Source organism: Orbicella franksi, chromosome 1 (assembly GCF_964199315.1).
Source record: "Orbicella franksi chromosome 1, jaOrbFran1.1, whole genome shotgun sequence".
NCBI lineage: Eukaryota > Metazoa > Cnidaria > Anthozoa > Scleractinia > Merulinidae > Orbicella > Orbicella franksi.
Window position 1 is genome coordinate 11,220,253 of NC_138145.1, and position 14,194 is coordinate 11,234,446.

At 37.6% G+C, this 14,194-nt stretch overlaps 2 protein-coding genes across 3 annotated transcripts; both read right to left on the reverse strand.

Moving 5' to 3' along the window:
• Positions 1-3,009: 3,009 nt before the first annotated feature.
• On the reverse strand, positions 3,010-4,626 carry LOC145489932 (uncharacterized). 2 transcript variants are annotated; one of them, XR_014049640.1, is made up of 2 exons: positions 3,316-4,626; positions 3,010-3,126 (listed from the first exon to the last, which is right to left on the reverse strand). XR_014049640.1 is itself a non-coding variant. In XM_081469022.1 (2 exons), exons 1-2 carry the CDS (start codon positions 4,055-4,057, stop codon positions 3,016-3,018), a joined length of 747 nt encoding a protein of 248 aa, XP_081325148.1. In that variant the 5' UTR covers positions 4,058-4,626; the 3' UTR covers positions 3,010-3,015. The 2 variants fall into 2 exon arrangements, 1 of the variants encoding a protein (XP_081325148.1); XM_081469022.1 differs by having other exon boundaries at positions 3,422-4,626.
• A 1,775-nt stretch (positions 4,627-6,401) lies between these two features.
• LOC145489979 (uncharacterized) lies at positions 6,402-14,112 on the reverse strand. Its single transcript, XM_081469071.1, has 2 exons — positions 12,939-14,112; positions 6,402-12,744 (listed from the first exon to the last, which is right to left on the reverse strand). The coding sequence occupies exon 2, from the start codon at positions 12,741-12,743 to the stop codon at positions 11,310-11,312; it is 1,434 nt and encodes a 477-aa protein (XP_081325197.1). The 5' UTR covers position 12,744; positions 12,939-14,112; the 3' UTR covers positions 6,402-11,309.
• Between the last annotated feature and the right edge of the window lie 82 nt (positions 14,113-14,194).

Below are 14,194 nucleotides of genomic sequence, written 5' to 3' on the forward strand. Positions count from 1 at the left end.
TGATTTACTTGAATTGGCAAAACTCACAAATACAACAGGTATTCTAATGGCAATTGACTTTGAAAAGGCATTTGATTCTCTGGACCATACATATCTATTTAAAGTATTGGAAAAATTCAATTTTGGACCGTATTTTTTACAATGGGTAAAAACATTTTATACAAACATATCCAGCTGTATCTTAAATAACGGCTTTACTACAGATCTTTTCTGTATCCATCGTGGTGTACGACAAGGTGACCCTCTATCACCTTTATTATTCATCTTAGCTTTGGAAGTTCTCGCATGTCAAATCAGGCAGGATAAAACCATACAAGGAATAATGGTCAAAAACGTGGAGATCAAACTCACGCTTTTTGCAGATGACATGACTTGTTTTCTAAAAGACACAAATGCATATTCGCGACTTTGTACAACTTTAAAGGTTTTTTCATTGCATTCTGGTCTCCGAATTAACGACGATAAAACAGAAGTTTTTGGTATCGGCCCACATAAACTAGTACAAAATGACTTTACTCACAAAGTGCGAAAATCAATCAAGATATTAGGTACCGTTTTTGACTACCACAAACCATCACGAGACAAAGCAAACTTCGACTCAATATTCAAATCTATTAAAAAAACGCTGAGTATGTGGAAGTGGAGGGGTCTTACCCTGATTGGTAAGATTCAAATAGTTAAGACCTTCATTATTCCAAAATTTTTGAGTAAAGCGACTGCAATTTCAATATCAAACGATCTTGTCAAGGAGATAAACAGACTGATTTTCGGTTTCATTTGGAAAGGTAACGATAAAATTAAACGAACCGCGCTTATCAATGATATTGAAAATGGAGGACTAAAAATGCTTGATATTGAATCCATGATATCGGCTCAAAGAGTGATGATCTTAAAAAAGTATCTAGGAGAGAGCAACAGCACTTGGAAAACTATTTTAGATGATTTCTTTTTTGGAAATATAGGTGGAAAACTCATCCTGTTCTGTGATTTTGAAACTAGTAAACTACCGGTTCATCTTCCAATATTCTACAAAGAGTGTCTAGAGGCATTTCGTAATTTAAAGAAATTCAAGGTAGCCACCTATGAGGATGTTGTAGACCAAATTATTTGGAATAATAGGAATATTGTGATACACGGAAAATCTCTTTTTGAAAAACATTTGTTTACTAAAGGAATTGTTAAAATTGGTGACTTGTTATCCGATACGGGTAAATTTCTTGAAAGCCCTAGAGTGTTGGAAGCGAATCTATCTCCAATCCAGTACTTCAAATTAATAGGAATTGTAGATGCCATACCAAAAGAATGGAGATTAATTATCAAAGAATCACATATTCAACATCAGCAACTATATCCTCAACAGCATTTGGATACAGTGTATATTTATATCGACGAAACCAAATCGGATCTGTTAAAAGCCTCTTCAAAACTTTTGTATAAAGGATTTAAAACAAAGAAACAAACTCCTCCAACCGCCAAAAGGAAGTTGAAGGACAAATATCCAGAGGTTATAGAAGACTGGAAAAAAATTTATTCTTTACCATTCACTGTCACACTTGAAACAAAAATTAGAGAGTTCCAATATAAATTATTAAACGATATAATTTTCACAAATGAGAGGTTATTCCGTTTTAAAATGATTGAATCACCAATGTGCACCTTTTGTTTGAAAGAGGTCGAGTCCCTCGAACATTTGCTCTTTTATTGTGATACAACAAAAGACTTCTGGCGGGCTTTTTCTTCTTGGCTTTCAAACCAGAATGTATCTTTGGACACTTTGACATTTGAAAATATATTGTTTGGAGTGTTCAACAACAACGAAGACTTTATTATCCTGAATCACTTGATACTGCTAGGAAAGTTTTTTATTTATAAATGTAAATTAAATAAAATTAAACCAACATTAACAATATTTTTAGCAAAGACAAAAACCGTTTATTACATTGAAAAAAAAATAGCTACCAAAAATAACCAACTTTATAAACATTACAAAAAGTGGGAAAAACTAATGCCATCTCTTAATAATAGTTGAGCTTAATTTGTAATTTCTCCTTCTCAGCATGTCACTAACTTACTTTCTTTTTTTTTTTTTTTTCTCTGTATTTGGGTAGCTGCACTATTGTAAACAACACATTGTATATTCTTTAGGTATAATTAGGCTACGATTAGTAATTATAATTTGTTGTATGTAATCTATTGTAGTTATGACGTATTGTAAGTATTGTAACTAGTGTTATGTCTTGTGTTGTATTGTATGTATTATAACCCAAAATGTTGAAAAAAAAATAAAAATTACAAAAAAAAAAAAAAAAAAAAAAAAAAGCGAAATAAAGGAGAGAAAGAGGCTTAGTGCGAGGAGAGAACGAACGCCAGGGGCAAACTTAACAAGTCGTGGTATACCCTCCGATTGGTCAATTTTGACAGGTTTTTTCAACGCTCGAGGGCTATTGACATAGATCAGAGATGAGATATGGAAGCGGTTAAAGCACGGTCACACAAGTATTCAAATCTGTGAACAACGCGCTTGCAGATCTACCCTGGTCCCAGAGGTTTTACTTGATTTTTCTTTTCGCGACTCGTGTTTTCACTGCTTTGCGGCTCTCTAGCAGCTCTCTCATGCGGAGAAAAATTAAGCAAAACCTCTGGGACCAGGGTATTGCAGATCTGTCGCCTGGCGAGTCCTCTTTACATACAGTAGCACTCAGGTCACGCAAAAGTAGAAATATAAGGATTTGTATGGGAAAACGTTTATATTCTTAAGGGCCCATTAATCCCGATAAGGTAATTTGCCTGGGAGCCTTTACATTTTTTCTGTATTAGTCACATGACCATGGGCGTGGCCTGATGAAGTCATCACTAGTGTTACTGATCATGAAAAAGTTAAAACACATGAAATAAATCTGAACTAACTAAAAATAATGAGGTTATATGAGAATAAATTTTCCTTAGCAACGGCTCAAAAAGATCGGTTAATGGGCCCTTAAGCCTTAAAGATACGAAGTAATATACGATGGTATTTCAAACAGGAAATTTAAGACAAGGTGTACAAGGAGGAATCTTCCTATCTTTACCGACAACAACGGCTACACCAGCTCTCTCCAAACCTCTGGCAATATCCTTCAGTGATAACTACAAAAAACAGGTTAATTGTCATTTTGATGACTGTCGTATTGTACTAAGTTATTTATAAATAATTTGTGTTGGCTACGAAACTAGTGCAAATGGAAATTTTTAGGCTTCAAACACTGAAACATTTGGAGATTGAAAGCAATATTGTGTTAAAATGGAAATGTACAAAGTGTAATTTTGATAGGTAACCATCATTTAGACAAGATTTGACCAGGTTTCCATTTTCTGGTATCAAAATATTTTGCGATCAATGTCATTGTAGAGTGTATGGTTTCCAATCAAAAGTTTCCATCACCTCAACCCCTTTGTCTCGCATGCACTGCACTGCTTTTTCAACAGGCGAAATCATTTCAACATCAGCACCACCACAAGCGCAATGCGGATTGCGTGACGGTTCAACATCACCAAAATCCATGTACAACTGTAGACAACTGGGGCACCTTGGAACGTAATTACGTTTTCTAGCTCCACACAAACTTAGATCCACTATAACTTGCAGACCTTTACTAGCAAAAGCCGTCTGAGTTCGCATAGCACTGACTCGCACACAGCTTGTAGTTGTGCAGCCACCCATCACTAAAGTATTGGTTCCCTGTTTGAGCAATTCCTGCTCAACCCATTCTCTGAAACCCTTGGCGTCCATGGCAGATGTGTTGGGTTTAATAACATATCGCTGATTTTTATCGACTACAGAAGCTACACTGTCCTGAAGTTCAAAGTCGCTGCCTCCAAATGGGCAACGAGTCATCAGCGTTGGCACATTGTTTAATCCAGAGCGTAGAAGCTTCGCACAATTTTGAAAACTGCTCTTGATCGGTTCAACCTCTTCGTCTGGTAAATAAGCCCGCCATATTCCGTCCACAAACGCTCGTTGTAGGTCAATAAGCAGTAATCCAACTGGTCTTGGCACAGAGGCCGCATGGAAGGCCATTGACTCTCGACTTTAGTTACAACAGACTGTAAACGACCACTCCGTTTTTCCGGAATCTCTTCATCATGTCGCCATCTTGGATTCAGGATATCTTAGTACCAGATCCCGCCCGTTGAGAGCCCACCGTCGGCACGGTCCCCTCGGGGAATCTGGAACTGGGTGGAGGCTGGTGACTTGCAATCAACGTCAAGACAATCACAATAAACATGTGTTTGAATAACTTTATCAGGCGCCCCTTCCTATTTAGGCTTCTTACCTATCGTCTCCTTTTCCAAAACGAAGTTAAACTACGTGTGTCTTATTATTTTGGGTGGCCGTTAAATAGGGGTAAGGACAATAAGGGAACTTGCCCTCATCGGGACGACCAAAATGTCGCTGCTGCTGCTTTATAGAGGTGGTCGGCTAATAGGGGTTTCGTCTGCAGTATTTCACTGACAATGATTTCGGGACTTCGAGAACTGGCCGCTTAATAGAAGTTCGACTGTAAAAGAGTTTGCTGTACTATTTCAGCTATTTAGGCATCCGAGGTTGCTGGAGCAATTTCGGATGCAAGAAGTGCAAAACTTCGTGATTTCACTTAGCCAGGAATAAAAAGAAAAAGAAATTACCCGATTCATTGTCTGCTTTCCTTTTGTCTTTAAGTTTCGTTTAAATGCATTTTCAAATACCCAACATTCATCATATCATATACAGGCAAAAACTAACGATAGATAAATCCGACGTTTCGGCGACATCTTGGCGCCATTGTCAAGGGAAACTAATTAAATATGCGATTTCAAGAGTAACTAAGAGTTCAGAGTTTCTAATTTGCATAAGTTAGACAAAGACTTTAGCGCGAACTGAGTCTGATTGTACATTTAAACACGGTCGTAATTGAAAAAATGCCACAACAAGTTTGATTGTCTCATTAATGAGATGTTACACATTAAACAATTACGACCGTGTTTAAATGTACAATCAGACTCAGTTCGCGCTAAAGTCTTTGTCTAACTTATGCAAATTAGAAACTCTGAACTCTTAGTTACTCTTGAAATCGCATATTTAATTAGTTTCCCTTGACAATGGCGCCAAGATGTCGCCGAAACGTCGGATTTATCTATCGTTAGTTTTTGCCTGTATATGTTTATCTAAATCATTGTTGATTAGAATTCATCATATCGTTTTGTAAAACGTCTTCAAACAACTTTCCAAATCACAAGGAATCTTTGTCAACTTCATGTGATAGGGAAGCTTAAACTGATTTACAATTGTTGTTGTTATAGTTTGCTATTGTTGTTATAGTTTGTTATAGTATGCTTTCGGGTTATCTAAGTAACAACAGCAATTGCTGCAACCTGTGCGGCCAGTAAGTTTTTTTCGCCCGAAATAAGAGGCCTCGCCCACCATTAAGAAGGACGAATTTTTGGAATGTACATTAATAATATATGGAATTTTAGAATGTTAAATTTTAATTAATATAACATTATAATTAAGGCGTTTCTCAGGACAACATATACTCTTTTTATTTCCTTTTGCCAATATTTCAATTTTAATTTTTTACGAGAATCTTATAATACTATTAATGAAAATTTTTAGGCAGAGTTAATGCAGTGTCCCCAATTAGCCCACACGGGCTAAATACATTGACACTTAAATAGAGTTCTTACTTTCTTGCTAATCGAGCGATCTGACAGTGTTATAAAGACTTTATGAGGAAAGTTAGCCTTTTCGTTCCCCGAGGGGGGGGGGGGGACTATCATAATGTGCCACTGGACAGGATACGTTTTTTGGCTGCCCTGAACAGGCCATTTATGCTGTTCTAAATTGCATATGGTTGTACCATTGCTACCGTTACTGGTTTATGCAGTACTCGGCAATCCGAGATGGAATACGTTTTCCGGTCTTTAGCAGGTCATCAGTCGACAGCAAAACCTCCACACCCAAGCATGGGTCTTGACACACCCGGACCTCGTTTACGCTTATGCGGTTATCACAAGATAAGCTACAATCTTTAATTGAGTACTCCTAAAACAGTTTGAGCATAATCATGAGGAAATTCGAGACTGAACTAGAGTGAGATAAGGGCAAGCCCAATAAAAGTTAGTTTTTCCTTTTCTTGTTCTCATTTCACCAGCGTGAACAGCTTAAAATTAACAGAAGCAAAATGATCCTCCGAAGCTATCGTCACCAGATCTCTTCCAAAGCTACTAAGCATGTTTCGCTATCGGAAAGTTAAGTTTATTTTTTGCCCAAAGTAAAGCAAAGCAAACATCGCTCTGCTACATTGATCTTTAAATCTTTGACAAGTTACCCTTAAAACAGTGTAAATAACTAAACCAGGAGAATCGCGCAAATCGCGTTAATAAATTCTGTCACTGCTAAGAAAAAGGGTTTTGGCTACGCCATATGGTACAATTTAGCTTCATACCAAGCGCATGCGTCATGAGATACTCTGGGATGAGGCACTCTCCTCCCCAGTGCTACTCGTCTTCGCCGGCCACGTGACCAAAAGACGGAGGCTCTGTGGACCAGAAAAGGGTGACCGTGTGAAAATTCGACTTTCCCCTCGACGATACACTCCTGTTTTCACGCAAAACCTTCCTTTTTCCTTCTCCGGTTTCTCATTTGCAGGTCCATGCTGGAGCAGAGATACCTCGAGCCATCAGCCCTTACGACTTTCAGTACATTGTCTATTACAAAATTCATGTCCAAACTTACAAACACGTAAATATATATTTTAATTGCAAAAATATATTATTCATAAATAAACTTATTTGTTATTGATAAAACTACGCTAATCATCGAGATCAAATGAATCAGATAGTTTTCTTCAAAAACATCAAGGCAACATTAAACCAAAGGTTTCAATTCAAGAAAAGGTAAGAGTAATGCCTTTCGAAATGTACAAACGCATTTACTGATACTTTAAAAAGTACGATCTCTTAAAATGGCAAATTCTTAGAATTAGCAGATCAAACCCCGGAGGAGAAACATGAAATCCAGTTTTTATGGTGAATGGGATTTGTGCAAATTTTCCACCTGAATACCAACATTAAACCACAAAAAAATCTAAAACATTTGGCGCAAACACGTTTCACGTTTCACTACTGTTAACATGTCTAGGAAATCTACAAAAAAAAGACCATAGCTCCTCTAGGATTTGATCTACAAAATGTTTCAAAATGTACCTTAGAGTAGTCCAATAAGAACGCCACAGAAAAGGCTCAATAAGCCCAGAGAACAAGTTCCCCGTTTGGAAGAATCATTGACGTAGTCATAGACAGCCGAAGGGCTGACGATGCTGATTGACCAGTCAGAAAGCAGGCTGAGTAATTACATGCACTATAAAAATATTCATGTTAAGGGCATATGTCAAGATATAAGCTATATTGTGGCCACTGACCATTACAGTAAAAGCAACAATCTCTATGGAAAATGGCCCTTTCTTCATTATGGAATCATAGCAAGATTCTGCTAGTGATTTAAAACATAAGCCTCATGAAAAAAGTATGGTCTAGAGGACATAAAGTTTAGGCCAATACCTTTTGAGACAATGATCAGAGCTAAAATGGAGTCTCACATAATTCAGCCTCTCCTATAATTTATTACTGATCAGTCACGTATTAGCAAAATGCAGATTGCAGATATCAATGCATTTGCCCAAGGTGACAGCTTTGATACAGCTACTTAACAATTAATAATAAGGATGACTCTAGGCATCCAGGTAGAATTAAACCACTCAACTGGGCTGTCAATCAAGAATGTGATATCTCATTACTGCTTAATCTTCAAATACATGTAAATTGCCCTTTGTAGGCCTAAGGCCTAGTTCACACCTGCAACATAACAACATAATGACAGAAACATAACGACATAGGAAGGACATTATGTCATTATGTTTGCAGTGTGAATATCTTGACATAATAGCAAAATAACAGTATCAACGTGACATAAGGAAAACACTGATTGTTCCCTGATGTCTTTATGTTGATCTTCACATTACCTACATAAGTGATTATGTTGTTATTTCATGTTGTTTTGTCGCTAGTGTGACCTAGACCTAAGATATCACCATTTACTAACAAGGAGTCAACAATGGTAATTCATTGCAGTTATTACAATTATAGAACAAATATTCTTTAAGTACAATGGAATGTTCAATAAAAATTTTAAACATAACAGAACTTGTGAAGGAATATCAACACGCTAATTCTGAGTACAAATATATTCCTTCCTAAGCATATTGGAACTGCTTAATTTTAAACATAACAGAACTTGTCAAGGAATATTAACACTCTAAATTATTCTGAATACACATATATTCCTAACCATTCGTCACCTTTTTGTTATCTTTTCTTAGAATACAACAGAATGTGTATGATCATTTTCACATAACATTTTACCTTAATACAAAAACACAAGCACAATCTTCATGTGCATTTGACACGAAAAAGACAATTTCTTTAACTGTAGCATGCCTACAGGTTCAATTAGAAGCAACTCATAAAAATTAAGCCCTTCATAAAGCTGCAGATCACAATTTAAACAGTTTAATAAATATTCTAGAAGAGTAACTCACTTAAATCTCAAAGCAAGAACGTTATTTATAGTTGTTGAGGCAGGGAGGGGGCAGGGGCCATGCAGAAAAAAAAGCCTTGGGAGGGCTATGGAAGGTTTGAGGGGAAAAGCCAGGAAATGAGAATTCTAAGGAGGCACAGAGGCCCAATGTGCGGACACACATGATGAGGATTGATGATGACAATGATGACTATGATGAGAGGAGTACAAAAAAAATGTCTCCACTAGTGAGACTTCAGTCATAAAATTAGTTCCAAGTTATTTATATTGAAACCCTGAAGTTTGGAGGGTGGGGTATTTGAAGTGGGAGAGAGGGGAGTACAACAAACAGGGGCTGCTGGACCCTGTCATTTAATATCTATCTTAATTTGGTAGATTTGATAATTTTTCAATCATAGGTCTGAGAAGGCATTAAATGAATACCTTCCACATATATATTATCTTAACCCTTTCAATCATGCCAAGGAGTGAGCAATCTCTAACAAACTTTTGTAGGGATGACAGGATAATTACAAACCTGATAACCTTGGGAAGTAATATCTGGACTAAAAACAAGACTATCCCCAAGACAAAATTTGCAAAATATACCAAAAGGTTATGGATAGAATTCCTAGAGTTGTGCCACAAAGCTGACATAAAAGCTTGAATTTAAAGACGTTTATGAATATAACCTGAACAATGCTGTGGTTATTTTCCCTTATACTATAAACAAGACTATGTATAGCTTAAGGGTATAAAGTAATGATAAAAATATGAAGGGGATTCCCTTATGAAGAACTCAGCCTCATCCTGCCAGATGTAACAACAGGAAAGGACACAGAAATGCCAGTGGGTTCCCTGTGACAAATATTCTTAGACAGTTATATTTTAACTAACCAGCAATGAACAGCCAATCTTTGGATTTCAATTTGTAAGAGCCTTAGAAGAAATACATGTATATGGGGTTTTCAGTGACCCAATTCCTCATTAATGCTTCCTTCATAAGCCAACCCTACCTGATCCACAGACAATGAAATATATTGACCCTAAAAATTGCCCAAAGATGTTTCAAGGGATACTAAAAGCAAACTTCAAACCCCTGAAAGAGTAAAACAACACACCAAAATAATGCAATAGGCATTATTCTTGTAAAAAAAACCTGAACATGTGATCACAAGCTTGTCACATTATTAAAAGGTAATCATGTCTAACAGTATTTTTGCTGCAAAAAGCATTTTATGAGGACTAACATTAAGTTCTCTCTAGTTCAACAAAAGAGATCATTTGTACCAGTTCCAAGTACACCATTTAAAACTATTCCTGGTTGAGGACTATGAAAGCTTCTTAGTAAACTGCTCAAAAGATGGGGTAAACCCCACGTGGTAGTTTACAAATATAATAATGTAACTTCCTTATTTGCAACTCTCCACTCTCAAAAAGGCCTGGTAACATTTTGGGCTTCAGCCACAAAATACTGTCACTTACAAGACAGACAGTTTACTGGCCACTAAAGAAATATTAAGTGACATTACAATAGTTTAAATGGTTTGAAATATTATGCAAGAAGATATCAGCCTTCCCAATGAAAAAATTTAAAGAACTGGTAAGATACTCATTATCCACCACCATACCAGGGTCACATAACAACAAAAAAAACAACTGTGGGAAGCCAGGTACTGGAAGTGAATTATTGGCAGTTTTTTGTTCTTTTCTCAGCTCCCCAAAATATGCACACAAAAATGGCAAGTTAGATTTTGGGGATAAAGATGATAATAAACAATAATTATTGGATGAGGTTTTTGTGATATCCAGAATAATAAAGGTCGAGGTAGGGGTTATCAGCTGACGCTGAAGGCTGAGGCTGATAACCCTTACAGAGACCTTGATTATTCTGGATATCACAAAAACCGAATCTAATAATGAAAATAAAAAAATGGAGGTCACGTTTTTTTTTGCTTCTTCACTGATGGCAAGCAACACAAAGTGCACAAACTTGACATGATTACCCGTGACCTAGAGCGTCCTTGACATAATTATTGTATAATCTGCAGAGATGACGTGACAGGCACTGATTTCAAAAATTCACTGTACGCTTTTGGCCAATCAGAAAAGAGATAGTGAGTTCGATGTATAATAAGTTAGATTATTGGTAACTTGATTCAAGCTTGGTATCAAATGACAAAAGCAATATGAATCTGGGTAAAAAGACAACAAACAGGCTGACACAGGCATTTGGAATAAGTGGGAAAATGAAAATGAGTAACTAGAGAAAAAAGCCAGCACTTAAACATGTAGTAGACAAAGGCAAATCCTGGATACAGGCTGTAAGCCCTAACATGTAGTTAACTTAAGATCATCACCCTTAAGCTTAACAAACTTGTCATTTGATTGGTAAAATACATATACACCTATAGGCAATATGCATCAGGAATGATTGACTGTGTATACAGTCTTAATCTAGCACATCACTTATTTTACAACATTTTTGTCTCATTTCCTTCACATCAATCAAGAGTTCAGATGAAAAGAACACAAGCTTGCTTGCACTATAAAACAAACAGACCCTTGTTGAATATGGTTAGTGTATGACCCTCATCCTATCTGATAATACTGTAGATACCTCAGGTTTGTAGTCTAATTAGAATTAACAACTGATCATTACCTTTTCAGTGGTAACTACATGAGAGATGAAGCTGTGCAAAGGCTTCAAAGTCTTTCACCAATTACCTGAGTGAGTGACAGGGGGTGGACCATAAGCTCGAAGCTCATCTATTAACTGAAGCACCTTAAGTGCAGGGCCAACCTTCATGAAATGTAACAGTGTGTCTCTGTTTAATAACATCAGTGCCCTGCCGTCAATCTCCTGCTCTTGAAAGAATCCTGCATACTCAGCACAGTCACTGTTGTAAAAAAACTGAACCACATCTGCTGTGCTCCACAAGGACACACTAGGCCTTGGCTGGGAATTCCATTGTTCCATACTTTTGGTTCTGTCAGGACTGACGATAGGCTTGTCTCTGCCGTTGGACCATGACAGGACTGTTGTGCCTCCTGGTGGACTCAAAGAGGATGAACCTTGTACTCCATCCTGTCTCCATGAATGAACATCACTTTCTTCAGAGTGATTCCAAGTTGGAGCATTCTTGTTTTCCATAACTGAGTGATTTAGAGGAGACAGTCTAATATGTGAAAAAGTGGAGGCTACTGTAGCCATACCATTTTCCATAGACACGGGTTTTTGCATTCCAGCTGCCTGGTTTGATGTTCCTGAAGTTCCTTGGTATGGCCTAAAGGCAGAGGTACTTGCACTAATAGAAGCATCAGTGTTATTGGGAAAATTATCAGGAGAAGTTTGAAAATCAGAAACAGCATTTTGATGAACTGTTGTGTTTTGTCTTGAAACAATTGGCGCAGGGGGTAGCTCTGATCTGCTTGTAGAAGGTACACCTTGAAAGGAGTGAGAATCATGGGAGGCTTTCGATTCCAAAGACTTGAGGGAAGAATCTTTGCGAAATCGAGGTGCGAGCGCTCGGTTTTCATTAACCTTCTTAGGGGGTGATGATTTGACAGAAGTGCCATTAAATAACATAACATCACTATTATGCAGTCTGCCATCCTTGAGACGACAGTCAGATGAGCTCATGACATAAGTTACTCTTTGACTCCCTTCTTTTTTGTTTTCATTGCTCTTCTTGCTGCCTTCCTCTGATGATTTATCACCATCATGATGTTTCACGTTTGGAGAAGGACGTCTTCTAATCCTTTCTGACATATAAGCAGGCCTCACTGCCAAGATGCTTCCATTGAGCGTGTAGCCATTAAACTGTGACAGTGCAGTGTGGGCTTCTTTAGACGATGCAAACTTAACAAATGCATAAGCTAATGAATGAGAGTCCACATGACTAGTACGACGTGGTCTTGACTCCATAAGTTTACATACGGCAACCTTACCAACAACAGAGAACGTTCTGTTCAGCTCCTTCTCTGAGATGTCTTCTGGAAGATTACTCACATGCACACCATACAAACCGTACATGTCTCTTGGAATGACTGAACAATTATCGTCGACGTCTTCTGCTTTCTGGCTTAAAGGTTTAAACGAGTTGCCTGATTTGTCCTCATACTGAAAAAGTTCTTCTGAGCTACTCATCCTGAAAGGTATATAACGAAAGATAATATAATTTAATTTCACATCAAAGACTTTTTGAGCGGAAAAATGACAGCTAAACAGTCGGTTGATTTTTTTCCGAATAATTTACTATTTGCTACTGTTGCTGTCAACAAATTACACTAATACTGTGTTAAGACAATTCTAGCTCCGGAAAAATCTCCAGGAATCACAAACCTGCGTTCTTCACACAAAATCTATCAACAGCCTACAATGCATCAAGCGTCGATTCAACACAAAACTTCACGTGGTGAACGGATCAATGACAAGACCTGGTTACTAAGCGCTCCATGCTCAACTTTCTCTCCCCTGGCACGAGTGTTGCCCATGGCAACGGGAAAGGAGTAGAACTTTTTCAAAAGTACTTTGGGAAGTCTTAAATACTGCGGTGCCTACAATAGATCGGCAGACGTTCTTATGGCTCGTCACGCAATCTTTCCTCTCCAACGAGTGGCCAAACCATGTACCAGAGCCAAACAAACGTTTGTTGGGGAGGAAAGATTGCGTGACGAGCGCTAGGCATAACGACGTCTGCGTACTCGGTCACTTTTACATGGGAGCCTCGTTCATCGAGCCTCAGCTATTGTCGGGAGAAAGGCTGTAGCTATTTTCTGCGGCCATAAAACTATTTCGCACAAGTTCTACAGGCTTGTTAATTTTGTAGTTGAGAGTTCATGAAGGTGACTTCACTTTCATGTAAGTTCAATAAGCCTTTTGCAACAGTTGGTCACGAGACCGATCATTTCTCAACTTTTAGCCAAATGAATTTTAGACCTGGAAAATGCATGTTTTAAATGGCGAGAACAACAATTTCCAAACCAATTCTATGTAAGCTTGAGGTTTAATGACGATTTGAATATTGCAAAAATTGGAAGGTTTTGTATAGAAGCGAGGAGGCTTTGCCCTCCACAAACCTTTTCGTTTATTAATCCCTAAAAGAGGAAGCTGCTGGCATTTAACCATTGGAGAGAGAAAGAGGGGTAAAACATTAGGACGAATGGAAAATTCTAAGCTCTTAAACCCAAAGGCAGCTTGAAAACTTGCAAAATGACAAGGGTTCGCATTGAACACCACTGGAGCGTAACTGAAGGGCAAAGCGTCTTCTTCGTATACAAATCCCTTCTAAGTTCTAACGTCCATAAAAATGTCCTGTTAAAGGATATAAACCTGAAAATTTACATGTAAGATAATTTAAATATTCTTTCTATTTCGGATAACATTTTGCCTTGCCAACGATTAAATCAGTGTGTTCTTGAAAAGGACGTCACGCGGCCAACTGTTGCAAAAGGTCTATTTTGAACGCAATTCACTTCAACTATAAGCACAGGCGACTATATTTATTCATCCGCAGGCTATTGAGAAGATTGTTTTTATTGCTTTTAGCATTCTATTCACAAAATCTCTTTGTCCGTTTTGCTTTCCAGATTTCATCG